Raw genomic sequence first — 25607 nt, 5'->3', positions numbered from 1 at the left:
TATCCTGAAATCAAAGTTTCTTAACGTTTACAAAACGGCTCCGTCCTCCTGTAGTTCTTAGGCCCCACTTTTTCTTAATTGCCTTGACAATTTCTATAAATAAAAGAACTGTTAATGGGTTAATTCATTCATCAATAAACAGCACACGATTATGTCCTATTTAGATGCTGGTCCTCTAGAAGATCTGAACACTAACAGAATCACTAGGATCCTTACCACCGACTTCCCCCAGTACTTCGCCATCATTACCAGGATCCGGCAGGAGCTCCACTATATTGGTCCTGAGGGAGGACTCGTCAACAGCTCAGTTGTTCCTCAGGTATTACATATATTACTAGAGTGAGTACCAAGCTTTACCTGAAAATCTAAACTTTCTCTTAAAAGTCAACAAACTCAATTTAGAAACCATCCCCATCCAAATTTTTTTTATGCAAATCGGTCAAGTCATGACTGGTAATACAAGTTTATATATTTAAATAACCTTTAATCTATAAAGCTATTTTGGTCAAACAATTCGTCGTTTTTCGTCTTGAATCTTAATCTTTAAGTAAGAAAAGCAATAGGTACGAATAGTGATTTGTTGATGGGGGTCACAACAAATTTTTTATTTAAGTTTTCCTCAAAAGATTTTTGTAGAAATGTTATCTGATTCATTGTCCTGATATGTTCAGACTGTAATGAGTAGGGTTTTGGTGCCAACTTTTCCCCTCTCCTTCCACAATATCATTTTCCCAAACAAGATCATTCAATCTTCTATCATCCTTTCAGAGATTGAAAATGTTAATTATCTAATTGGTCCTGTTTTTAATCCAGGTGCAAGCACTGTTCCCACAGGCAGCTTTAACTAAGAAGATTAAAGTTGGACTTCAGGTAAACATGTTCCGGCCAAGGAAATCAGCTGCTGCTACCGGTATCTTTAAGAAGATCACAGTTAACCATGTTCCCAAGAAGAAACGATTCTGTCTTATTTGGTAAAAAAAATTCTACTCTGGAGCCATCCTAAAGGGTGGTTTTTAGACTTTTGAGCCAACGTTAATTGTTTTCAAGTCTAGTCTCCTAAAATCCCTAACCTCTGGCGTTTGGTTTTTAGTCCAGTATCAAGATATCACCCTGTAGGCTGTAGGGTGACAACCCAGCTATGTTAGAAATTTAAGTTTGTTGTTTGGTGGTGTTTAGATTAACTGGAGTACATATATATATAGTCTAGACGTAGACCAAATATCTAGATTAAGGATAGAAAGGGTATATCCAATTCGTATGATTTAGAGGGAAAAGTTTCTGGAAGCTCTAAACTTTTGTTAAGAATCTAAACAAATAGGGTTTTTTAAAAGTCAATTTTAAAGTGTCTAAATTTTAAACAACCCCTCTATGTGAGGATAAGGCTTCTCTTGAAGGAACAAGAATAATGAGAATACTTCTTGCTATTGCCAAAAATATAGAATCTTTTCTTCTCGGATGATATTCATTTATCATTCGTTGTTTTATCGTATTTGTAAAGTTTCTTCCAAAACATATTTTTCTGCTTATCATGGGAAAAAGATTAATATAAAAATTTAAGTGATCTGCTTTTTTGAAAAGAAAAGTTAGAAAAGAAGTTAAGAAAGAAGGTTAGAAGTTAGGAAGGAAGGTTAGAAGTTAAGAAGGAAGTTTAGAAGTTAGGAAAGAAGGTTAGAAGTTAGGAAATAAGGTTAGAAGTAGGAAAGAAGGTTAGAAGTTAAGAAAGAAGGTGAACGTTAGGAAAGAAATTTTAAGTTAAGAAAGAAGGTTCGACTAATGGAAATAAAATTTTAGATTTATAAAAGAAGATTATATGTTAGGAAAAGAAAAAAGGAAGCGTTTAGAAATACCGGTTAGAGTTTAGGAATACAGGTTAGAGTTTAGGAATACAGGTTAGAGTTTAGGAATACAGGTTAGAGTTTAGGAATACAGGTTAGAGTTTAAAATACAGGTTAGTGTTAAGGAAGAAGGTTCGTAAAGTAGTTTAAAGGTAAGAAAAAAGATTAGGAAAAAGAAAGAAAGTGTATAGGGGATCAGAAGGATAAAAGATAGGAATCTCAGCATAAGAATTGCAAAATGAAATAACTGTAAAATAAATATCGTATTGGAAGAAGCTCAGTAATTTGTAAAATTCTATATTTGATAAAATTGAACTCTCCAGTATTAAAATAATTATGCTCAAAGAAACTTAGAAATCTCAGAACAATCAGGGTTTTTTTAATACAGGTTGGACCAAACCCAATATTATTTTCAAATTGGAATATTCAAATAAATCATAATTCCATGCTGTGACAATGGAAAATTTTTATCAAACCATATCTAGACTGGTGATCTGAATGTAGCATTTGTTTATATAAATTTTACACTGTAAAGGGTGTCCCAAATAGGCTCCGGTACTGTTTCATCAATTACATCAATGTACTACCAAAACGTTTGCAAACATTTATCTGGAATCCAGTTTTTTTGGGACACTCTATCTTGCTTATAGTCTCCTAGTTTCCATTGTGTATCTGAAATTATGTAATTACCGTTAATTCGCACTAACATAAATCTACGAAACCGCTTTTTTATTAATTTAAAATATTTAACCGCGCAAACTTCAGGGAAGTCGCTCAAAAACAATCTTGCCATATTTCAGCTCTAATTAAATCATTTACTATTCAGGGAAATTGATATTGTAAAGTAAATTTTTAGCTAGATTCGTTGTATAGGGGTCGGCATTGTATAATGTCTATTGTTCATTGTATAATAATATCCTGTAGAACCCTAAGTCAATGTTGTATTAAAAAAATTGCCCAAAAATAAAAAAATTATTTTGAAAAGTTTCACTTTATTGTGCAAAGGTCGAGGTTGATTCTTCAGAAAACAACACAATAATTTTATTGTTTTTGGGCAAATAAAATATTTAAAAGAATAATTTCTGAACTCTGTCAAATTCGACCTTTGCTCTATTTTTATTTTCATTTATTTAATTTTGATGAGCTCAGAAATTATTTTATTTGTTTTTTTTTGTATCAACATTTTTATCACAACTTGAACAACTTCCTTAATTAACTTAAAAAATGTTAATACAGTTTTTATTTTTATTTTGTTGTTATTTTTTGTTACAGTTTTGTTTTGTGTTCAGGCGCAACCTATTCCTCCTGAGTTGGCCGCTAAGCTTCTCGGCAACAGAGTAGCAGTATCTCCTATTGTTACCGTTGAACCTAGAAGGTATATTGAGTTGGAAACAATTGCACTTCTAATAGGAGAAGGGAGGGGGGGGGGTTAACTGACCCGCTTAAGCTATTTTTTTATTTATTCAGTTTATACGAAAGTGCTTATCGTTACTCATGTAGGTGATATGATATTATTCTTGAAATAATAAGTATTAAGTAAATGAATGGAGTACAAACAATTTGGCGCGAAATTACTGTACTAAGGATTATAAAATGTTAAATGTTTGTTCCGTCGCTCATAATTTTAGAAGTTCGCTAAAGTTTTTGCACAAATGAATTTCACTTTTTTATCTTTATTTAACGCATTTTGAATTTCATAGATTTTATTTACTGTTTAAGAATTTATTTATTAGTTAAGAATTAATAATATTTTGAATTGTATGAGGTAGATTTAAAAGTCAAAAGACCAAAAATAAAAAGGTTTATTTTCAAGTGTCCTTAGAAACCTTTCTCCAAGCTGAGAAAGTGCGGAGATATATTTTCTCGGTCGCTAATAAACAAACAAAGACAGTGGTCGGCAATTTTATAAATACAATGAAGACGACTTTTTATTTAAGTTTTGATTATCACGTTCTTTTTTCATGTTTATGTGTACTCATGCTGTCTAAAAGCTTGATAAAACTCAAAATTGAAATATAAAGTCGTCTTTATTGTATTGATATATGCGACGACGATGTAACAGCGGCGGATATAACCCCTGGGTATTTTCAAAATAAAGATAAAGGGTCGTTATAAATTATTACAAACTTTCTATATACATTTAAAATTTGTCATTTTTTTCACCAACAACTTGTTGACAAAAGCACAGGGTTATATTTTTCTTGTTACTTTTAGCTAATTATTTAGTAAAATAAGTTAGTTTGATGTTTTTTTCCGTTCCTTTGGGTTTGGAATAATTCTGTAATCTGTAAATTTGATTTTTTCTTCAAATTCCTGTTTTAGAGAGAAACCATGAAATGTCTTCTTCCAGTATTTCATGCTGTTATTTACCAACTTTAAATGTCGTCGTCCAAGAATGGTCTTTCATAAAATCAATTCCTTTCGGAAGAAACTCTCTCTCTCTCTCTCTCTCTTGGTTTAAAAGAGAATGCTGATAGGAGGGGGAGGGGGGGGGGGGGGAAGCCAAATATTAATGGAAAATAAACCTGGAACCAAATTACATGCTGAAATACAATACATAAATCTATAAAATATCTTGTTGGCCCCCTTTTATTATTATATATTTATTAATATTATCAATACATGTGTAATGGTTTATTTATAATGGCAAGATCTTTTTTAAATTCTTCAACACAGCAAGTATAAAAAGTACATATTAAAAATAATGATATTTTAGAAGATTAAGATTAAGATTTTGGTTGCATAAAAATGGTTGATCTTTAATCATTTACAATTTAAATTTTAACAAAAGGTTTTCAATTTTGGATTCTGATTTTAAAGCTAATGTGAGCAATAGAAATAAAAAAAAATTATATCCTTTTATTGTTTTATCCTGTACCTACTTATTGATAGGCGGAAGTTCCATAAACCTATTACCCTGACTATCCCTGTCCCTGTTGCTGCTGGTAAAGGAATGATAAACCAGTACTCCGGTGATACTCCGACACTTCGTCTTCTATGTTCAATTACAGGTAAGATGCTGGTCAGCATGTGCGCGCGTACTTGTCACCACTCCGCGCACTAATTAAACAAATTCATAAAAAAAAACCAATTCGTTCTCCTGGGAAAATTGTGAATTGAAATATGACCTGTGCACTTGAAAACTGTGTTCCCAACCCTAGAGCATGCATTACAATGTTGGGTAGCTATGCTTCTCAGACATATTTACTTAACTGATACTCATGATTATTTATGTCTGAGGATCAAAGAAACTGTACATTAGACATGTACTGTGTATACTGTATTGTATCTTATTAGTTTTCTATTAGTATCTAGATGAAAGCTAGGGGTTTAGATCAGTTAATAATGACTAATTTTTAAACATATTACTAGTATATATATAACCCCTAATAGATCAGTTCACTTGCTTTCAATCTTCACTATATATTTGTTAAAATTGTTCAGAGAGTGTTAAAAAATAGTACTTAATTTTCACTTAGATTACAGGGTCTCAAAAAAGCTTCTGACTTAATTTGATAATGGCAATTTATCCAAGCATTTTTTGAACACCCTGTTTACCTTTCTGCTTGAGGATAAAGTATTAACGTTTGCTTGCAATAGGTGTGTTCAGGAAACGGTCCTTAAAAGGTAAAATCTGGGCATTTTTTACTTCCATTTTGGACGCCACACCTTTGGGATAGTTTTCAACCATTTTAGCTTCACTAGCTGTGGCGCCCTTATAACATACTTGCCTTTTTACCTAAATTCTTTTTAAACAAATGCAAGTTTGATAAAGATTGTCCCCAGAATTTGCATTTTTGGGACAGTCAAGCCAATAAAAGGCAATTTAAAAAATTCAATGAGTTGTCTGAAAAAAAATATTTTATTTGAATTTTGTAGATTTCATATTTATTTTCTATGTTGGTCTTACAAATATATTGGTTTTTTAATGTAAACTGCAATGTCCTGATAAATAAAAATTAAACAAACCTTTTCTTTGTAAGACAACTTAGCTGGCACATAAACATAAAACTGAGATTATATATGTTTAGTGAGCTCCACCAATAACTACAAATATTCAACTAGTGAGTCTTATCAATCAACTTTTATACCTTCAAACATGTTTTTATGCGACAAAAAGAAACACACTGCAAAACTGCATGTCGACCCCCCATTTTCTTAAAAGCACAAGTTTATAATTAGCCTGAGAAATATAATAGTTCTTTAAGACTGGTCTGCTGAATGATTTTATTTTCTAACTTAAAGGGAGTGTTCGCGAAAAATGAAAGGGGGTATAGGCTTAATGCGATAAAAAAGCGCTTTTGATCGCTACTAATCTTACTTCTATCTGTTGCGTCTATATGGAGAAAATTGTTAAAAACGACTCACACCGAAGAACGTAGTGTTCATACAAATTCAGAAAGATGCAACATTCAACTCGGATCGTAAAAAAATCTATTTAATTCCCAACAAATTATCCAGATATTACAAACAATAGTCATCGATTATTTTTCGACGCATTCGTAAATAGTTGATATTTCATAACATTTTGTATTTTTCATGATTTGAGAGTTACATTTTTTCCTGTTTCGAGGATTTTTGATAATGAAGACGACATTTTCATATTTTCCAGGAATGTTCGAAAATCCAGCGCCAGCGAAAATTAATCTAAAAAAAACAAAATCAAAAATATTATGAAATATTAACTATATATGAATGCGTCGAAAAATAACCGATTACTATTGTTTGTAATATCTGAATGATTTGTTTGGAATTAAATTGATTTGTTTACGATCCGAGTTGAATGTTGCATCTTTCCGAATTTGTATGGGCGCTGCGTTCTTCCGTGTGAGTCGTTTCTAACAATTTTCTCCTTATAGACGCAACAGATAGAAGTAAGATTAGTATCGATCAAAAGCGCTTTTTTATCGCATTAAGCCTATACCCCCTTTCATTTTTCGCGAACACTCCCTTTAACATATTTGCATGTACAGTGTACGTACTGTTTCTATCTGTACAGCAGAAAATGAAACACACTTGGCATGTAAAATGTATACATGTTATACATGTACATCATTTTTTAAGCTGTTGAGTACTACTGGACATGCAAACTGCATGTAGAACTGAGATCTAGTAGCAGGACAACCTGGACTTCAGTAAACAGCATCAGTTTAATTCTCCCTTAACAGCAATATTGATTGATTTTTTTTGNCTTAGAACTTTCAAAAAAATTCTCTTTAAATTAAATATTTCTCTTTTTATCAACTGGCTTACAACTCAGGATAGTCAGCAAATATTTAAGTTGTTGGTAAAACATAATTTAAAAATATCAATATTGATAATAATTAAAATTTCATCACTAACTCCATCTCCATAAAAATTAAGAAACTTTAATTTCATTTGATACAAATTTAGAAATTTCATTAAATATTAGCTGTAGTGAGATGATAAAACCAAATTATATGTACTTATACTTCTACCTTAGTGATTTTATTCTTGTAAAACCTATCTTAATAAAATTATCCCTAATTTATATATCCCTCTAGCCCTCAGAAAAATTTGGAAATAAAATGGCATCAACTTTTATGTGGTTTGGACTAACATTAACACAAAATTGAAAACCCAATCATTTCTTTCAAAACAAGATATTATATCTTTCTTAACCATATCTCATCAACTTTATTTTCCTTCTTTTCCCAGTCTTATTCATATTATTCCTCAATACAATTTAATAAAATCAGCTGTTCTTTTTATAAGTTTTAATCTATTTAATACTTTAATCCACAATGGTTTTGTTTTATCATAACCCAATACAATATTTAAAATATTTAAATACAATTTTTAAAATTTATTGCAAGCTACCAAATATTTGTTTTTATCCTCTTTTTGCATTGTAACCTCATTTTTCCTTTAATCCTTTAATACAGGATACGTTATATCCTTCTTAATTTCCTATACCCTATACTTGATCATCATACAATTCAAAACTTAGACATTTAGCAATACTATATACAAGAAACATATCCTTCACAATGAGGGTGTATATTTTCCAATGATGATTTGTCAATAATTCTTAGTAAATGTAAAATTTTACATATAATGCCAATTTTTATCAAATCCTTCATTTAAACCATTCAGCAGATTTGGTAGAAACTAGAAAAACTTATTGGAAAATTTATATCTGAAAAATTGTAATATCGGCTAATGAATTAAGATTACCATTTCTTTTTACTTTTCTGTATTCATTTTGTAGTAAATTAGACAGTTTTAGTTTACATTACATACACTGAAAAATGCTATCAATCTGGGGTGTCTTAAAATTAACATTATTAAGACACCTTACCTCAGGCAACTCATTTAAAATGCCCATTTTTTACATTTTAATGTTTCTGCTAAGTGCTTGACCATGAACAGTTTATCCTGACTTGTTTGTCAGACACTATACAGTCGTTAATAATATCCTGCAAATCCTGGGGTCATGCTGTATGGTTTTAAGGCTACCCTAGTAATTATTAAATAGGCTGCTTCTTTGAAACAGATCATAAAAATGCATGATAATTATGCACCAGGTTAACCTTGTATTTTTTGTTCATTTTAATATAAATAACTGAATTCTTACTTTTTACTTCAAGACGCTCTTGCGATTTTGCAGATTCTGAGCATATGTTTTTGTTGGGGGGTTGTTAACCAAGATATTTGATTTTTTGGTGAGACTTCTGCCTTTCTTATTTTTTTTCTAAAGCTATTTCACTTTTTGCACAATTTCTTCATCTGCTCCGTATTGTGAGGTATAAAGGGGTAAAACTTGAACTTGTCTCAAGTTCTGCCCCCTGCCGCTTACTGTACAGAATGAAATCAAATCTAGCTGGGTGTTGACTGTAGCTATGCATTGATGTTCATGTTTTATTATTGATTGATTAATTGATTGGTTGACGTGATTGATTGATTAATCAGGTGGAACAACACGAGCTCAGTGGGAGGATGTCACTGGTTCTACTCCTCTTAACTTCCTTAATGATTGTGTCAGCTTTACAACGACGGTAATTTTTTAATAGCTTATCCTTCTTTGCCTTTGAACAATTCTTATTTTGATTTGATTTAATTTTATATTGACTTTGATTTTTTTTTTTTAAAGAATAAAATTATTTGAATGTTTTTTTATGTCGTATGTGTATTTAAGGTGTCTGCCCGGTTCTGGTTAATGGACTGCAGAAATGTTCCTGAAGCTACAAAGATGGCCACCACATTGTACAAAGAAGCTATTCACGTTCCCTTTATGGCTAAATATGTTGTGTTCGCTAAACGCCATGAGCAGCTTGAGGCTCGGATGCGGGTTTTCTGTATGACGGATGACAGGGAGGAGAAAACCTTAGAACATCAAGAGCATTTTCACGAAGTTGCTAAATCCAGAGATGTTGAGGTAAAAAGACTTTTTTCCTCTGAGTTGACTTCATTATTTTATTGGTTAACAAAATAAACCTGCAGACATATTTCATCAAACTTAGGCTTTATGGAGGAATTATATACATTTGTAATGTATTTATATTTACAAAACTGTTGTCACAGTGATCAACCAGCATCTTGTTTAGGTTCTTGAAGGAAAGACTCACTACCTTGAGTTTGCTGGTAATCTGACACCTGTCACTAAATCTGGAGATCAGTTGACCAACAAGTTCCTCGCTTTCAGGGAGAACAGACTTCCCTTCACAGTTAGAGTTAAAGATCCAAACAATGATCCGCTAGGTCAGTTACAACAGTTAAAAGCAATTTTGTTAAGCATTTTTTGCCGTAAAAGAAAAGTGCGACTTGAGCTTTCTAAAATTTGTATTTATACATTTTGTATTTAATCCCTGATTATCATAATTTTCTTTAAAAAAAGGATGGACAGTTGTTTTATAACAACAAACTCTTCAATTCAATTAAATATAAATTGTCTTTTAAGGATTACTAATATTATTATAAAATACAGCTTCTTATTATATGTAAATGTTAAATACTAAATGCTCCGGAGTGGGTACAAAAAGGTCGAGTATTGTTTATTTGCAAATACAAATATGATTATTATGTAATGCAAAATTAATGTCTAATGCAAACTCATTTCAGTTCGTTGTTAAAGTGTATATTTCATATTAATTGTTCAGGACGTATCAGCTTCTTCCGTGAGGCGAGGACAGGGAAAGGAGAGGTTCAACCTAATCCTATCTGTAACCTTAATATCAGCCTACCTGGAGATATTAGTCCTGATCATTCTTACACAGACAAGGATATCATGGCTATACAGGTACACAAGCCCACTTATTTACACCTGTCAATATTACTCATATCTTTAACCTTGAAATTATCATCCTCCTAAACTATTAAATTATCCTCAATCCTCATCCTTAGCTGTCAAATATTGTCATTATCTGTTTTCATCATCCTAAGCTTTCAAGTATTCTCATTTATTCTCACCCTAAGCCGTCATTTACTTTCATCTGAAATTCTCATTCTTGCCATTACATATTTTCATCTAATCATCTTTAGTTGTGATTCATTCATTCAATCATGTGTTATCTTTCATCCTTTAATTTTCCCCTAAAAATTGGATAGATCGTTCACGAAAAGTATAAAGTGCCATCAACGATTGACTGTTTGCAACAATAATAATGATTAAAAAAGGTGTCTTGACTTTTTTCATTATTTAAATATACTTCATCAAAGAGAAATAAAAATATTTGATGACTGTGTAGGAAAAGTACAGTTTCCTTCGGGATTCTGGGTACGGAAAGTTGAATACTATTCAGAAAGCGGATCTCAGGATATCAGATATATCCAATCATCTTGGTAAAGATTGGGTTAAGGTTAGTTATTTATATTTTCACCCCCCTCCTCTTTTGCTTGAAAAACTATACGTACAATCAATTTCTACGTCTTTAGTTAAGAAATAAAATTCTCTTTAAAAATATTTTGAAAAAATATTAATGGTAAACCAATTATTTAGGTTGCCCGAGAACTAGACATAGAAGATCAGGATATCAACCTTATCATCACAGAGTATCCTGACAACTTAGGACAGCAGGCTATGGTTATGCTTAGGTAGGGGCTCAGAAACGTGTAGGAAGTAAAAATATTTACTTCTGCTTTTGTTCCCTTGTCTTCTAATCCAGTAGAAGCCATATTTGTTTATCAGCTTTATTCTATACAGATTAAACATTCATGTTCATTCTTTAAAATTAAAACAAATATGTATATTTCCAGTTTGTTTTATCATTATCATTATCATTATCATTATCATTATCATTATCATTATCATTATCATTATCATTTTCAATATCGATATTCGAAGATGCTTAAAATAATTTAAATGTTAGGCTATGGTTAAACACTGCCGGTCACAAAGCAACCGGAAACGCGCTGAAGAGTGCGCTTGCATCCTGTGGTCGACAGGACATTATTGACGAGTGCACGATCTCCTTGTCTGAAGTTACAGATCAGGACGAGATGAATATTGCTGAGCATGAGCTTCTCCAGGACGGGTTTGATACCTTCAAGGCCGGACTTAACGGGTTCGGTGGGAAAAACTCCACCCTGAAGCGGGACTACAGTATGGATGTGAGCTATGATGAAAATGAAATTCATCAGGTTAGCGTTCAAATTAGTTGAATAAATTAAAATTAACCATACTTTTTTTGCAATGTGAACTGTGCAGAGTATTAAATTCAATTCACATAATATCTTCTATATATATAAAGTTGTTTGTTTGTCCGATCATAACTTGGGAACCCATAGAACGATTTGCCTCAAATTTTGATTGGGGAACTTGGGAGATCCACGGTAATGTTATTAGCTTGTTTTTGAGATTCTAAGTTGAGTGGGTCGAAAAAAATAGCTAAAATCGTAATTTATGACAAAGTGCGGGTAAACTAGTATACTTAAAAGTTGATAAAATCGTTTCTCTTCCTGGAATGTGATGTCGCTTGTATAGTTTAAACTTTAAAGAACACTTTGAATAAATAGTCTTAAAGTACGTATATAATTCTAAATAAAAAAATAGATTTTGATTTTGTCTTGTTCCTAGGATCGAAAGCACATGTCAGAGATCTCCGAGGAAAGGACGGAAAGCTCCGACGAGACTGAGATCAAATACAGAGCAGAAGAGAAGGTTTTTACCGAGTCCTCATTCTCGCAGCAGTCATCCACATCCCAGGATTCGTCCTTACAAAAGTCATCGCTAATCCAGGACTCTTTCGATGAGGTTAAAATGACCCATGAAGAGTCCTTCTCTGAGACTAGAAAAGAGTCAAAAATGGAGATAATTGAATCTATGGTAGAAGGAAAAATGGAAAAGATGAGTTTGGATGAAGTGACTTCAAAGGTTAGGTTTTTTGCTGATATTTCATTTCTGATTACAATTTTAAAGAACATTTAAAGGCACTGAGTCAAATTTTTTACTAACGATATATTTGTTTAGCAAACCGTCAAGAGTTCAACAGAACAGAATGTTCAAGAGATGAAAATTCAAGAATCTTCAGTGCAGCAGTCCTTGGTGCAGGAATCCATGGAATCTTCAGTGAAGCATCAATCCTCGGTGCAGGAATCCATGATGCAGCAGTCGACCAAGCAGTCCATCATTCAAGAGTCTTCGGTACAAGAATCTACGATTCAAGAGTCTTCGGTCCAAGAATCTATGATTCAAGAATCTTCTGCCCAAGAATCTATGATTCACGAGTCTTCTGCCCAAGAATCTATGATTCAAGAGTCTTCGGTCCAAGAATCTATTATTCAAGAATCTTCATTCCAAGAATCCATGATTCAGGAATCATCAATCCAGGAGTCGGTTGTCCAGGAATCCATGGTTCAGGAATCATCGGTTCAGGAGTCATTTGTCCAAGAAACAAAAATTCAGAAATCTTCAATTCAGGAAGAACAAACAGAAGAATCAATAGCATCAAATGCTCAAAAACAAGAATCAAGGATTGGAACGTCTACCAGAGTTCATGAGTCCGAAGTAACAGAACTAGTAACAGAAAACTCTGCCGTCAAAGAAGTCGTTCAAGAGTCAAAGAAGGAGGAAATGATAGAAGAAATAAAGTTTAACGAGGAAACAAAGAACGGAGTAACGACGAGTTCTGAGGAAAAGAACTTGACAATTGAAACCACAGACTCAACTCTGGGAGCTAATAATGCATTCACAGGTAAATGTACAAAAACGGATATATTTAGTTCCCAAATATTGCATTCACAGGTAAATGTATAATCAAAATGTACGAAAACGGATATATTTAGTTCCCAAATGTACGAAAACGGATATATTTAGTTCCCAAATGTACAAAAACGGATATATTTAGTTCCCAAATGCTTAAGAATTTAGATTTTAAACATGTAACATATTGTGAATTTGTATTTCTAGTTCTAATACAATTGAATGATGTTTTATATTGTCCGCTTGAACTTAGGATTTAATTGTAGGCACCAAAACTTCACTGGATGAAGCAGGTGTAACTGTGGTTAATGAGGCAGACAAGGAGGACAAGGAGGACAAGGGGGACAAGGGGGAGAATGAAAAGGAGAAGAAGGGTATTAAAGGTAAGCTGTCCTCTTATTTAGCTAATAGTAGGAGATGTGGCAACATTTAATGCTTTCTTCCGTCTTCATAATTAAGAAGTATTAGTTGCTCAATCTTAGTTCGTATAATTTTCCATTCAACTACAGACGGATTCTAAGAGATTATCTGGTTTATCGGTTTTACAAACAGAGTTAAATTTTTTAAGTACAAAACTAGTTGACTTTATTTAATTTTGAACTATAATTTTACCTTAGTATATTTTAAATTTTATTTTGTACTGTAATTGTACCTAAATTATATTTTAAATTTAATTTGTTCCTAGTAGAAGTCTAAGTAATAAGTATACCACAAATACTTTGATAGTAACCCCGAATATTCAACTAATATTATAATGATTTACATAAATATGAAATTAAATAAAGCTTATGACCTAAAAAGAAGCCATATATGAATTCTTGTATGGTTTCATCCTAACCTCAGTTCTATCCTCGATCTATACCCTGTCCTTGGCTCAGTATCCTCCTGACCTTACCTCCTTAGGTTCCGTTGTATTATACGTACACTTATATTTACAAAAAGACATTGGAAGAGCAATCTTTTATGGTTTGCAGTGCTTTTTTATTTTTCTCAAATTATAATACACATTTACTGAACAGAAAAAAGCTTTCCTATATTTCTATTTTTATTGTGCACAATACATGACATGTGTATGTACACTGTACAGCACCTATAATTATGCTACATATTTTACCTAAATAAAATTAGGGGTATAGAATAACTTATAGTTGGATGAAATTTTATACGACGTAAGACATTAAAAGGAAACCCTCACTTTTTTTAGAAAACCTGGCATGAAAATTTAAATTTGTTGAAAATATTCTTATTTCAATGTTTTGTAATCTTCTTATGCAATGCCTATCTCATGGGTTTCTTTTCATAAAACATTTTGGCTATAATGCAAATTGCAAACAGATTTTTGAAAATTGTAAGCTTCAAGCCAAAATGTTTTTATCAACATCTCCCTAGACTGTCCCTGAATCCTTAAGTTCATTCTATAGTTTGATTATTCTATAACACCCAGTAAAGTAAAATATCAGAGTTATTTGAGCTTTTCAGTTTTTTCTTCTTTATTATTGCCAATAGTGTCAAATTAGCGTAATTTCTGTTAAAGTTTTAGAGATTTTGAATCTTATCAATCATCTGGAATTTTAAATATTCTGAAATATCATTTATAATTATTTAAAACTGGAAATTTTGTTTTTATTTTGTCACAAACTCCAATTTTCCAATCCCTATATCTTTGCAATCTGATGATTTTAAATTTTGATTATTTGAGCTAAAAGAATTCATGGTTGGAAATATCAAAGGTCTACATTGGGTTGCAAAATCATAGGTATTAGAAAATTAGAGTTTGTGGCAAAAAAACTTTAAAATAAAGTTGAAAAAATATATACAAAAATAATGATTTTATTCAGCATATTATTTGTTTTTTAAAAATCACTTTAAGTTCTATTTATCTTCAAGAAGAATTTTCTTGATTTTAAAGTTATTGACATGTATTGGCAATAAAATACAAGGTAAACAGAGCAAAGTTTCATTTATATTTCCTTGTTCAGCTGCTGGAGCTAGCAGTAGCCCCTCTCTTCATCCCCTTCCTTGTCCTAACCTTACCAGTCCTAATGTTTCCACAATTTTAAACTATGTCACTATTGAGACAGATTTAAAACAGGGTGTTGAAATCTCACTTGATCCAAAAGAAAGCTTTGGAATCACAGTTCATGACCTTGATCATACAAGTGAAGAAAAACAGACAACTGATATATCAAGAAAAATAAAGGAAAGTAAGTTAACTTTAGAGAAAAAGATTCAAAAGCTTGCACATGAAATTGCTGGAACACCAGAGAGCCCTTTAACTGAAAGTGGGCTTTTCACAGACACAGGAATAAGCAGTTTGGACTTAACTGGAGACAAATTGAGAACAAGAAAGCTACTTCTTGATCTACGTGAGCCTACTACTGACACTGATATGGATTATTCAGAATTAAGTCCAAGTTCTATTGGACATGACCTGCCCCCTTTCAGTCCCGAACAGAGTGAGGGTATAGATTCCACTCATAACTTGGCAGCTGCGCAAGAATCCAATACTAGTAGAAGTACCCAGTATGGTGCACATTGTGATGCTCAGCTAAGTCCAATACTATTTTTAGATAACAAAGCTACAAGTCCTATGGGGGTAAGAGGAACAGCAGAGTTGCTTAGAACAACTAAGGATGCAAGCTCAAGTCCACCCCAGCACACTATGCATTCTGCAAGCACATCCCCTCCACAAAAAGGAGATCTTGATCCCAGCAGAACAAGTACTCAAGTCACAACTCCTAATGAACCAACTAACAGAGAAATAGGCTATCAAAGCTCCTTAGACTTTGAACTGGAACTAAATTGCCCTATGGCTGAGGAAGCAGGCCTCAAAAAGAACATAACTTTAGAGAGAGTGCAGACTAAAAACTCTGTAGAAGGCAGGAGAAGTGTTGAAGATCTTGCTAAATGTTTTGAAGATATGGCTACTGAAGGGATATCTAAACGACCTCAGAGTTTACATTCAGAAAAAGGATTACCAGAAGATGAAGGACTAAATCTGGAGACACCTGGTAGAGAAGCATACCGAGAGGAGCAAGTGGTGGAGATTGAAGTAGAACAGAAGGAGTTACAAATAATGGATAAAACTTACAAAGAAGACAGTCTACTAAATACAGAGGTCTGGCCATCTAAGGGTAATTTAATTTTTGTTCTGGTCAAAGCTCAAAATCTCCAGAAGAAGGACATTTTTAGCAAATCTGATCCCTATGCAACAATTAGTTTCCAAGGTAACCATCAGAGCACTGAAACCATAAAAAATAACAACAATCCGGAATGGAATCACCAAATTGAGTTAAATATCACTGATTATCAAAATTTAGAAATAGGCATTGAAATATTCAACAAGAAAAAAATTGGAAAGGATGACTCTTTGGGATATGTAACTCTAAATTCCCAGGAGTTATCAAATTTGAACTCATGGGTTGACCTTAAAGGATGCAAAAAAGGACAAGTATTTGTTTTTTCGGAATTTATTCCAGAAGAAACATTGCAATCCCTGGAAAAGAGAGATATAGATCTTTTAAAGTTAACAACCAAAACTGAAAAAAAATTAAATGATCAAAATACAAATGACAGAACAAATCTAGATTCTGAGACTCAGAAACTTGAACATGCAAAGCTTATGGTAAAAGCTCAGGAGATTGAAGAAGCTCCTAAGCTTAAACTATGTAAGCAGCATGAAGAAGATCATATGCATGAAGCTCAAGAGTTTGAAGGTCAGAAGATTAAGGAGGACAGTCAGAAAATGGAAGTCCTGAAGCTTGAAGAAATTAATGAAGTAACAGAAGGCATCCTACAGCTTACAGTTCATTGTGGAAAAAGTCTGACCAATAAAGATGTTTTTGGTAAGTCTGATCCATATGTAATAGTAGAATATGACAATAAGAAACACAGATCAGAAACAGTAAAAAATAATCTTAATCCCAAATTTGAATTTGTGGTGAGCCTGAGTGTCAACAAAGATTCATCTGATGAAATTTACATAAACTTGTTTGATGAAGATATTGGTAAAGATGATGTCTTAGGTTTTGCAGTTTTAACAGTAGGAGATCTGATCAGGCAGAATGCGGACAACAGAGTAGTTAAACTTATGAATGTCAAAAGTGGTGAAATTCATTTTTCCTCTTCCTTTTATCCAAAAGAAACTATTAAAGAATCCAACAAACTTGAAGTAGCTGAGAGCTTTGAAGAAATCAAGAATCCTGAAGAAGCTCAGCTGCTCCTTGAAAAAATAAAGCTTAAAGAAACTCAAAAGTTTAGACAAGTCCATAATCTTGAAGAAGAAAAAGAATCAAAACAAGTTCAGAACCTGATGGAAAATAACAAAATGGATGAAGCCCTAAATCTTGAAAAAGTAAAAAAGATCAATGAAAGTCATTTGCCTGAAGAGAGCAAAAAGAACAAAGTTCAGAAGCTTGAGGAAGCACAGGAAGAAAGTCAAAAGATAGAAGAAGTGCAGAAGCTGGAGAAAAAAATTAAATTAGAAGAAGCTCAGAAACTTGAAAAAAGTTTAAAGATTGATGAAGTGATGAAGCTTGAAGAAAGTAAGAAGAAGGAAGACACTAAAAGTATAAAGATCGAAGAAGCTCAGAAGCTGGAAGAAAGAAATAAGGTAAAAGAAGTGCAGGAGCTTGAAGAAAGTAAGATGAGTGAAGTCACTCAATGTATAAAGATTGAAGTAGCACAGAAGTTGGAAGAAAGAAATGAGGCAGAAAAAGTGCAGAAGCTGGGAGAAATAAAGAAGAAAGAAGACACCCAACCTGTAAAGATTGAAGTAGCACAGAATTTGGAAGAAAGAAATGAGGTAAAAGAGGTGCAGCAGCTTGCAGAAAGTAAGAAAAGAGAAGACGAGCAAGATATGCAGATAGAATTAGAACAAAAGCTGGAAAAAAGAAATAAGTTTGAAGAAGTGCAGAAGCTTGAAGAAAGTAAGAAGCTTGAAGGCACACAAAATATAAAGATTGAAGAAAGTAAGATGCTTGAAGACACACAAAGTATAAAGATTGAAGAAGCAAAGAAGCTTGAAGACACACAAAATATAAAGATTGAAGAATCAAAGAAGCTTGAAGACACACAAAGTATAAAGATTGAAGAAGCAAAGAAGCTTGAAGACACACAACATATAAAGATTGAAGAAGCGCAGAATTTGGAGAAAAGAAAGTCTGAAGAAGTGCTGAAGCTTGAAGAAAGAATTAAGTTAGAAGATGAACAGAGTGATGAAGAAAGACATAAGTTGGAAGAAGTGCAGCAGCTTGAAGAAAATAAGAAAAGAGAAGACAAACAAGATATGAAGATAGAAGTAGAACAAAAGCTGGAAAAAAGAAATAAGTTAAAAGAAGTGGAGAAGCTTGAAGACGTACAAAATATAAAGATTGAAGAAATTAAGAAGCTTGAAGACACACAAAGTATAAAGATTGAAGAAAGTAAGAAGCTTGAAGACATACAAAGTATAAAGATTGAAGAAAGTAAGAAGCTTGAAGACACACAAAGTATAAAGATCGAAGAAAGTAAGAAGCTTGAAGACGTACAAAGTATAAAGATTGAAGAAAGTAAGAAGCTTGAAGACACACAAAGTATAAAGATTGAAGAAAGTAAGAAGCTTGAAGACATACAAAGTATAAAGATTGAAGAAGCACAGAATCTGGAAAAAAGAAATAAGTCAGAAGAAGTGCTGAAGCTTGAAGAAAGAATTAAGTTAGAAGATGAACAGAGTGATGACAAAAGATATAAGTTGGAAGAAATGCAGAAACTTGAGAACACTCAGAAGCTTGTGGAAAGCATAACTATAGAAGAAGACAGTATGAAGAAAGTAGAAGTTGGCATTTTGAAACTCATCATTCACTGTGGAAAAAATCTGGCCAATAAAGATGTCTTTGGTAAATCTGATCCTTATGTTGTAGTTGAATATGACAGTCATAAATACAGATCAACAACTGTTAAAAATAATCTTAATCCAAAATTTGAATTTGCAGTAGACCTAATTGTTGACAAAGACTCATCTGATGAAATTTTTATAAATTTGTTTGATGAAGATTTTGGTAAAGATGATGCTTTAGGTTTTGCAGTTTTAAATGTAGGAGATCTGATCAGGCAGAATGCAGACATCAAAGTAGTTGAACTAATGCATGTTAAAAGTGGTGAACTATATATATCTTCTATTTTTCATGAGAAAGAAATTGACTTTAAAAAAGATGAATCAAAGGAAGCCTGGAAACCTCAAAGACAAAAAGCTGATAATGAAGCATTAATGCCCACAGATATAACTAAGCCAGGAGATGGTACAAAACTGGAGAATGACCCAAAGCTAGAAATAGTCAAAATGCTAACAGAAGATAAGTTGTTGGAAGAAGCTAAAAGTTTGGATCAAGCCAAAAAGTTGCTAGATGATGTTGGAAAACCTGAAAATACATCTATGTTAAGTCAAAGTATATTAAATTTCCATAGTTCAGAGAAGCAGGACGTTTCCATCAAGTTCTCTAAGGAATATCAGAATGAAGACAGCCGTTTTGAATCATTTTTATCTAATAAGACTAAGGTAATTATTAGAGAGGATATGCACCAGAAAACTGTTGTTTCCCAAGATTTGATTTTGAGGACGGATGAACAAGATGAATTAATTGAAACCAAGTTTGATGACCTTGAACTTGACAGAGAACTCAATGTCATTTTTGACAACAATGTAGAAGTCATCTCTTTTGAAGTTGAGAAAGACTTGTGTTCCCAATTGTCTAAGGGTAAAATTGTTCAAGAAATTAGCAAAGAGTTTGAACACCCTTCACCAGTTCTAACCAAAGAGGTGAAAAATGTTGAAAAAGATGTGGGTAGTTATACTACCACTGAGGACCAGTGTAGTCCAGATCTTTCTCCAATCTTTTTGAAAGAGGATTTCGACAATTCTAATTCGGATATTGAACTAAAGATTAAAGAGGTATCGTCCAAACAAGAAAATGAAAAGTCTACTGACCATGCAGAGATGTGGAAAACCATTAAATTTGAAGAGCATGAAGCCCTTGATTCCATGGATGTCTTAGCAGTTCAGAAGATGGAAAAGGAGTTTGAAGAGAATCTCAATATTAATATGAAGGATAATGCAAAGAAGGATGATAATAAGAGTGATGTTTTAGGATCAGTTGCTAAACCTGTATCAGGAAGATGTCAGTTAACAATTCATTCTTGTACAGATTTAGTAAACAAAGATACCTTGGGTAAATCTGATCCATATGTTGTGTTGGAATATGGAGATAAAAAATATCGATCCGAAACAGAAAGAAATAATCTTAACCCCAATTGGGATTTTTACACAGAGTTTCATTTTGATACAAATAAATCTGATGAAATATTTATCAATGTATTTGATGAGGACATTATTAGAGATGATGCAATGGGATTTATTGCCTTAAATATCCTTGAGTTGGTTGACTCAAATCCAGTTGAAAGGAAAAGGGAAAATCTATTGTGTGGAAAGGGTGGAATTACATTTTCTTCAATAATAACTCAAGAAGGGGAAAGTGGTAACACTGCTAAAGAATTAGCTTCACTTGGAGAATACTTCTTTCTTGAACAACAACAAGAAGTAAAGGAGTTCAAAGAAATTCAAAAGGATAAAAAGCAAGAAGAAGTCCAGAGGCATGATGAGACTCCAAGCCTTGAAGAAATTAGGAAACTTGAAGAAAGTGAAGATATTAAAGAGCTCAAGGAATGTAAAAAAACAGAAGTTCAGAGGGTTGCAGAAGTAAATGAGCTCATAAAATGTTCCAAGTTGGAACAAAGTAATAAAGAAAAACTTCAGATGCCCAAAAAAACACTGACGCTTGCAGAGGCTAAAAAGCTTGAACAAGATAAGAAGATAAAAAAAGGTCAGATGCATGATGAAGGAAAAGAGGTTGAAGAAGCAAATATAAAGGAAGAAGATTGGGTCTTTAAAAAAGCTCAGATGCTGGAAGAAAATAAAAAGCTTGAACAATCCCAAGAAGTTAAGCAAGGTGGAACCTTACAGCTTATTGTTCACTGTGGAAAAAATCTGGCCAATAAAGATGTCTTTGGTAAATCTGATCCCTATGTTGTAGTTGAATATGACAGACATAAATTCAGATCTAAAACTGTTAAAAACCATCTTAATCCAAAATTTGAATTTGCAGTAGACCTGCAAGTTGACAAAAACTCATCTGATGAAATTTACATAAACTTGTTTGATGAAGATATTGGTAAAGATGATGCCTTAGGTTTTGCAGTTCTAAATGTGGAAGAACTGATCAGGCAGAATGCAGACACTAAAGTAGTTGAACTGTTGAATGTGAAAAGTGGTGAACTTTATATATCCTCTGTTTTCCATCAAAAAGAAATCGACTCTGAAAAAGAAGAACCTAAGAGTTACCAGGAAGCTCTAAAAGAACCTCAGAAGCCAAAGGCTTATAAAGAAGCAAATGAGCTTTTAGAACCAAAAACAGTGGGAGAAGCTCAAAGTCTTAAAGAAATTCAGAAGCCTGAGATAGCTGAGAAGCTCAAAGACACCAAGAAGCTTGACGAAAGAATCATGATGGAAGAATTTCAGAACATTGAAGAAGTAAGACAATTTGAGAAAAGTAAGAAGCTTAAAGAAGTATGGGAGCTTGAAATAGATCAACAACTTCAGGAGGCACATAAGCTTCATGAAAGTAAGGAGATAGAGAATAAATTGAAGTTTGAAGAAAATTTTGAATTTGACAAAGCTCAGAACCTCCAAAACACTCAGGTGCTATTGGAAAGGAAGAAACAGACAGAGAAAGAGCATGTACGTAATATTAAACAGGATGGAGTATTGCAGCTCAATATTCACAATGGAAAAAATCTAGCCAACAAAGATTCTTTTGATAAATCTGATCCATATGTTGTGGTTGAATATGGCAGCAAGAAATATAGATCAAAAACAGTTAAAAACAATCTAAATCCCATTTTTGAATTTGTGGTAAGCTTTATAATTGACAAAAACTCTTCTGATGAAATTTACATAAACGTGTTTGATGAAGATATTGGTAAAGATGATGCTTTGGGTTTTGCAGTACTAAATGTAGGAGATCTAATAAGGCAAAATGTAGACATTACTGTAGCTGAACTCATGAACGTTAAAAGTGGTGAACTTTATATTTCCTCTTCCTTTTCTCCAAATGAAACCATATCTGTGCAAGAGCTGACAGTAGTAAATACTTCTGAAGAGACAAGTTTTAGAAAAATTCAAGAAACAGATGAACTTGTAACAATAAGAGATATTGTAAAAGATCAGGCATATATAGAGGCTGAGAAACAAAAGCCTGTTGACATTGAATCTAAATCAAGTTCTATTGACAATAAGAAGAGGGATACCATATCTTTGCATATTCATCGCGTTAAGAAATTGTTGCTGGAGAATCCAGTTCCCCTGAATATTTTTGTAACTGTAAGTCTGGATTCAGAAGTCAAAAAGTCATTCAAATCAATATATAATGAAACCATAGTATTTGATTTCAAGTGTCATTTTGGTGTTGATGGAGGATCTGGTGAAACATTAACTATCAAGATTTTTGCAGATAACAGGGATGAAGATTCACAGTGCCTCGGAAAATGTATTCTAAGCATTGATGAAGTGAAAGATAAATGTATTTTAGAAACTTGGATGCCTTTGTCTAATACAAAGTCTGGCGACATTCAGCTATCTGTGCAGTATAAAACTATCATTAATGAACCAGTTGTAAAAACAGTTTTATCTAGACAAACTTTCATTTCAAAACAGGAAGCTGAAATGCCAGTAGAAGAAGAAAAAGTTATCATGCAAATGACCAATCTTGGAGTTGAAGATATATCCATTATTGAAAAATTGGATGCCAATGAAGAGAGGATACTGTTAGAAAATGTTTCCAAGTTGCAAAACAATATGTCCTTTAAAATTGAGGAATTGGTGGGCACTATAAGGAATGCTGACAAAACTCTCCTTACTACGGATAATATAAACTATTTTTCCTCAAAGACAAATTTAGATAACTGTGGGAATATAACAGAATTTACTTCTTCTCATTCCATTACAACTGAATCTTACTCTTTCTCTCAAAGTCATGTTGATAACCAAGGAAATATAGTTCAGGCAAGAGATGTTATTTTTCAACATAAATTTTCTCCAGAAAATGAAACTTCTCCAACTTTTGATGATGTTATTTATAATGAATATCCTCATTTATTTAAGCCAACTTTAAACCAAAGTTTAGAAAAAACAGAAATAGTCAACAAATATTGGCATACCTCACAGCAACCTTTTGAGAATATTTCAAGCTTCCGGGCCCATTTTGTCCAATCATTTTGTGATGAAAACAATTTTGCTGAAAAAAACAAAACAAAAGATCAAATTTCAGTAGATAATTCAAAAGTAGAAGATTACTTTAATGCAAACTCTGAAGTTGTTGACAAATTTGTCTTAGGAAATCAGGATCAAGACATTTTTAAGTTATCACAACAGCATTTTCCTACATTTGGTTTAGGAAAATTTGAAGATGATTTAGAAAGTGGATTAGGAATGCTGTCTCCTGACACCACAACTCTAAGAACACTTGACACAAATGAAGGAGGGCTTCAAAGTTTAGATTTTGTTGGAGATTTGGAAGTTCTGGAAAAGGATGCGCCTTGTTCTGCAGAATCTTACACATCTCAGCTTGATTGTTTCATTTATGGTTCTGAGAAAGAAATTGCTGAAATTTATTCTGAAAACTTGATTGATGATGGTGAAATATTTCCAGAATCAAAGGCAGTAAGTTCATCAGAATACCAGAGTTCATTATTAATCAATTCTGTTGCAGAATGGATGAAACCTCTAATATCTTGTAACTGTTTGCAAAGTAAGAATTTCTGGATTAGTGGAGAGGTAGTAAGAGAGCCATCCCAATCTTTAAACAACCCTGATTTTTCAAGCACTGATGCTTCTCCTTCTAGTGAAATGTCTTCAAGATTGGGCTGTTCTCCTAGATCACCTTTGTCAATTGTTAAGTCTCTGTCTCCTACTGATTCTGTACAATCTCTTCCCTCCAGCCCAAGAAAAACTGTTAGATCAGTTTCTGTCAAGAAGCTTACTTCTGAAAGCTTTTCATCTGAGAATGACATATCCAGAAGTTTGGAAATTGTGTATGTGGAACCAGAGTTTGACCCAAAAGAGACCTTTACTGCACAATACAGAACACATTCTCCTTTAAACACTGACAATTCAAAGTTTGAGAAGAGAAAACCTTCATTTACACAGTTGAAGAGACCTACTTCCTATGATCTAAGATCTGACTCACCAGACAAGGGAAACTTATCAGAATCCGATATTCCTTCTAGTGCAAGTCCAGATATTTTTGAGATTTCTAAAGCAACAAGTGCAGAATTCACACCTTATGTCTCTGACATTGAACCTGTTTTGAATAAAAAACTAACTTCTCCTACTAAAATAATTGCACCTTACACTTCCTCACCTCCTGTTCAACATGTTGTTTCTAATGAAACAATTTCTCCCATTTTGGAAATCCTTTCCCAAACCCCTCTGAGGAGCCCTGAGAAAAAGTTTGAGTATGTGCAAGGTAACCCACCGTTGGCACTTGCTCATAGACGGGTAGTCCCCAATGCATGTGCTTAAAAGCTTGAATTTCACAGATATACACAATTATCTACTAATTCTGCACATTGCCTTTTTGCTTTTTTGTCTCAATTTTTACTTTTTAGCATGAATAAGCCAGATCTTTGCCCAATTTAATGTCACTTCAAAGGTTGTGTTGGTGAAATTAAAACTAATTGTTTTCTCTTACAATATCTAATTCTAGTTTTGGCTAACATTTTTATATTTACATGATACTACATCCTAACAATTTATTTATAAAATTAATCAACTAATTCATGCTCAAAAAATGTAATGAGGTGTGTATAATACAATGATTTAAAGGTCATGCTATTAGTTTGAATTTTGATATGGCATATTGTCCACCTAAGAAAAACTCTATTGAGGACTGTAGTGATGATGATTTAGGTGTTTTAATCAACACAAGCGTAGAAAAAAATTCTACCAACCCATCAAAAAAGAGAAACAGAAAGGCTCAGTTTAGAGGTTTCTATCAATCTCAAAAAACCCTTGTTATAGATTCTACTGGTAGCTCTTTTGATAAAATGGAAGAAGTACCTCCAAAGGATATTGATGACACTGATGCATTTGATCAAATAGAAGAAGGTAGCTGCTCTGATAATTCTGAATTGAAGCCTAGGGATCAAAATATTCCAAAAATCATTGAAGATTTGGTCCCAAAACTTGATTCTGAAGTGTCCTTTGCTGAAGAAGGGATAACTGAGTATTCCCAAATTAGCTTCAACAAAGATGATATCAATCAGCTTATGCAAGATTTGGCAAACTCAGGAGAAAGTAAAATGATACCCTCAAACTCATTGGTAAATATTACCCAGAATGCCAAAACTGAAATGCTCTTGGGTGTAGAGAATGACACTAGCGATGAGGATATATCTGATCTAGGATCTGACTATCAAACATCAGCACCTGAAAAACGCAAATTAAGAATTTCCCTTCGAAATTTGAGTGATTCAGAAGATGATAGGTCTAACTCAACCCAAGATTCCCTATTGACCCCCAA

General features: G+C 33.0%; 1 protein-coding gene across 23 annotated transcripts in view; it reads left to right on the top strand.

The window, feature by feature from the left end:
- LOC111696970 (uncharacterized) overlaps positions 1-25607 on the top strand; it is a 59841-nt gene that overhangs the window by 16579 nt on the left and 17655 nt on the right. For 20 of the 23 annotated variants that reach the window (XM_023466799.1, XM_023466800.1, XM_023466798.1 and 17 more), the window contains 17 exons: positions 165-319; positions 814-870; positions 3125-3210; positions 4728-4846; positions 5436-5462; positions 5867-5899; positions 8769-8854; positions 8995-9234; positions 9404-9557; positions 9956-10095; positions 10544-10654; positions 10795-10889; positions 11165-11435; positions 11872-12168; positions 12265-12988; positions 13263-13379; positions 14976-24551. In XM_023466799.1, the coding sequence (XP_023322567.1) occupies positions 165-319; positions 814-870; positions 3125-3210; positions 4728-4846; positions 5436-5462; positions 5867-5899; positions 8769-8854; positions 8995-9234; positions 9404-9557; positions 9956-10095; positions 10544-10654; positions 10795-10889; positions 11165-11435; positions 11872-12168; positions 12265-12988; positions 13263-13379; positions 14976-24551 (12288 nt within the window). The remainder of the gene's footprint in view (positions 1-164; positions 320-813; positions 871-3124; positions 3211-4727; positions 4847-5435; positions 5463-5866; positions 5900-8768; positions 8855-8994; positions 9235-9403; positions 9558-9955; positions 10096-10543; positions 10655-10794; positions 10890-11164; positions 11436-11871; positions 12169-12264; positions 12989-13262; positions 13380-14975; positions 24552-25607) is intronic. The other 3 variants (XM_023466803.1, XM_023466801.1, XM_023466802.1) reach the window with 3 other exon arrangements.

Source organism: Eurytemora carolleeae, unplaced genomic scaffold, assembly GCF_000591075.1.
Source record: "Eurytemora carolleeae unplaced genomic scaffold, Eaff_2.0 scaffold35, whole genome shotgun sequence".
NCBI lineage: Eukaryota > Metazoa > Arthropoda > Copepoda > Calanoida > Temoridae > Eurytemora > Eurytemora carolleeae.
This window is presented reverse-complemented; position numbering and strand designations above follow the sequence as displayed.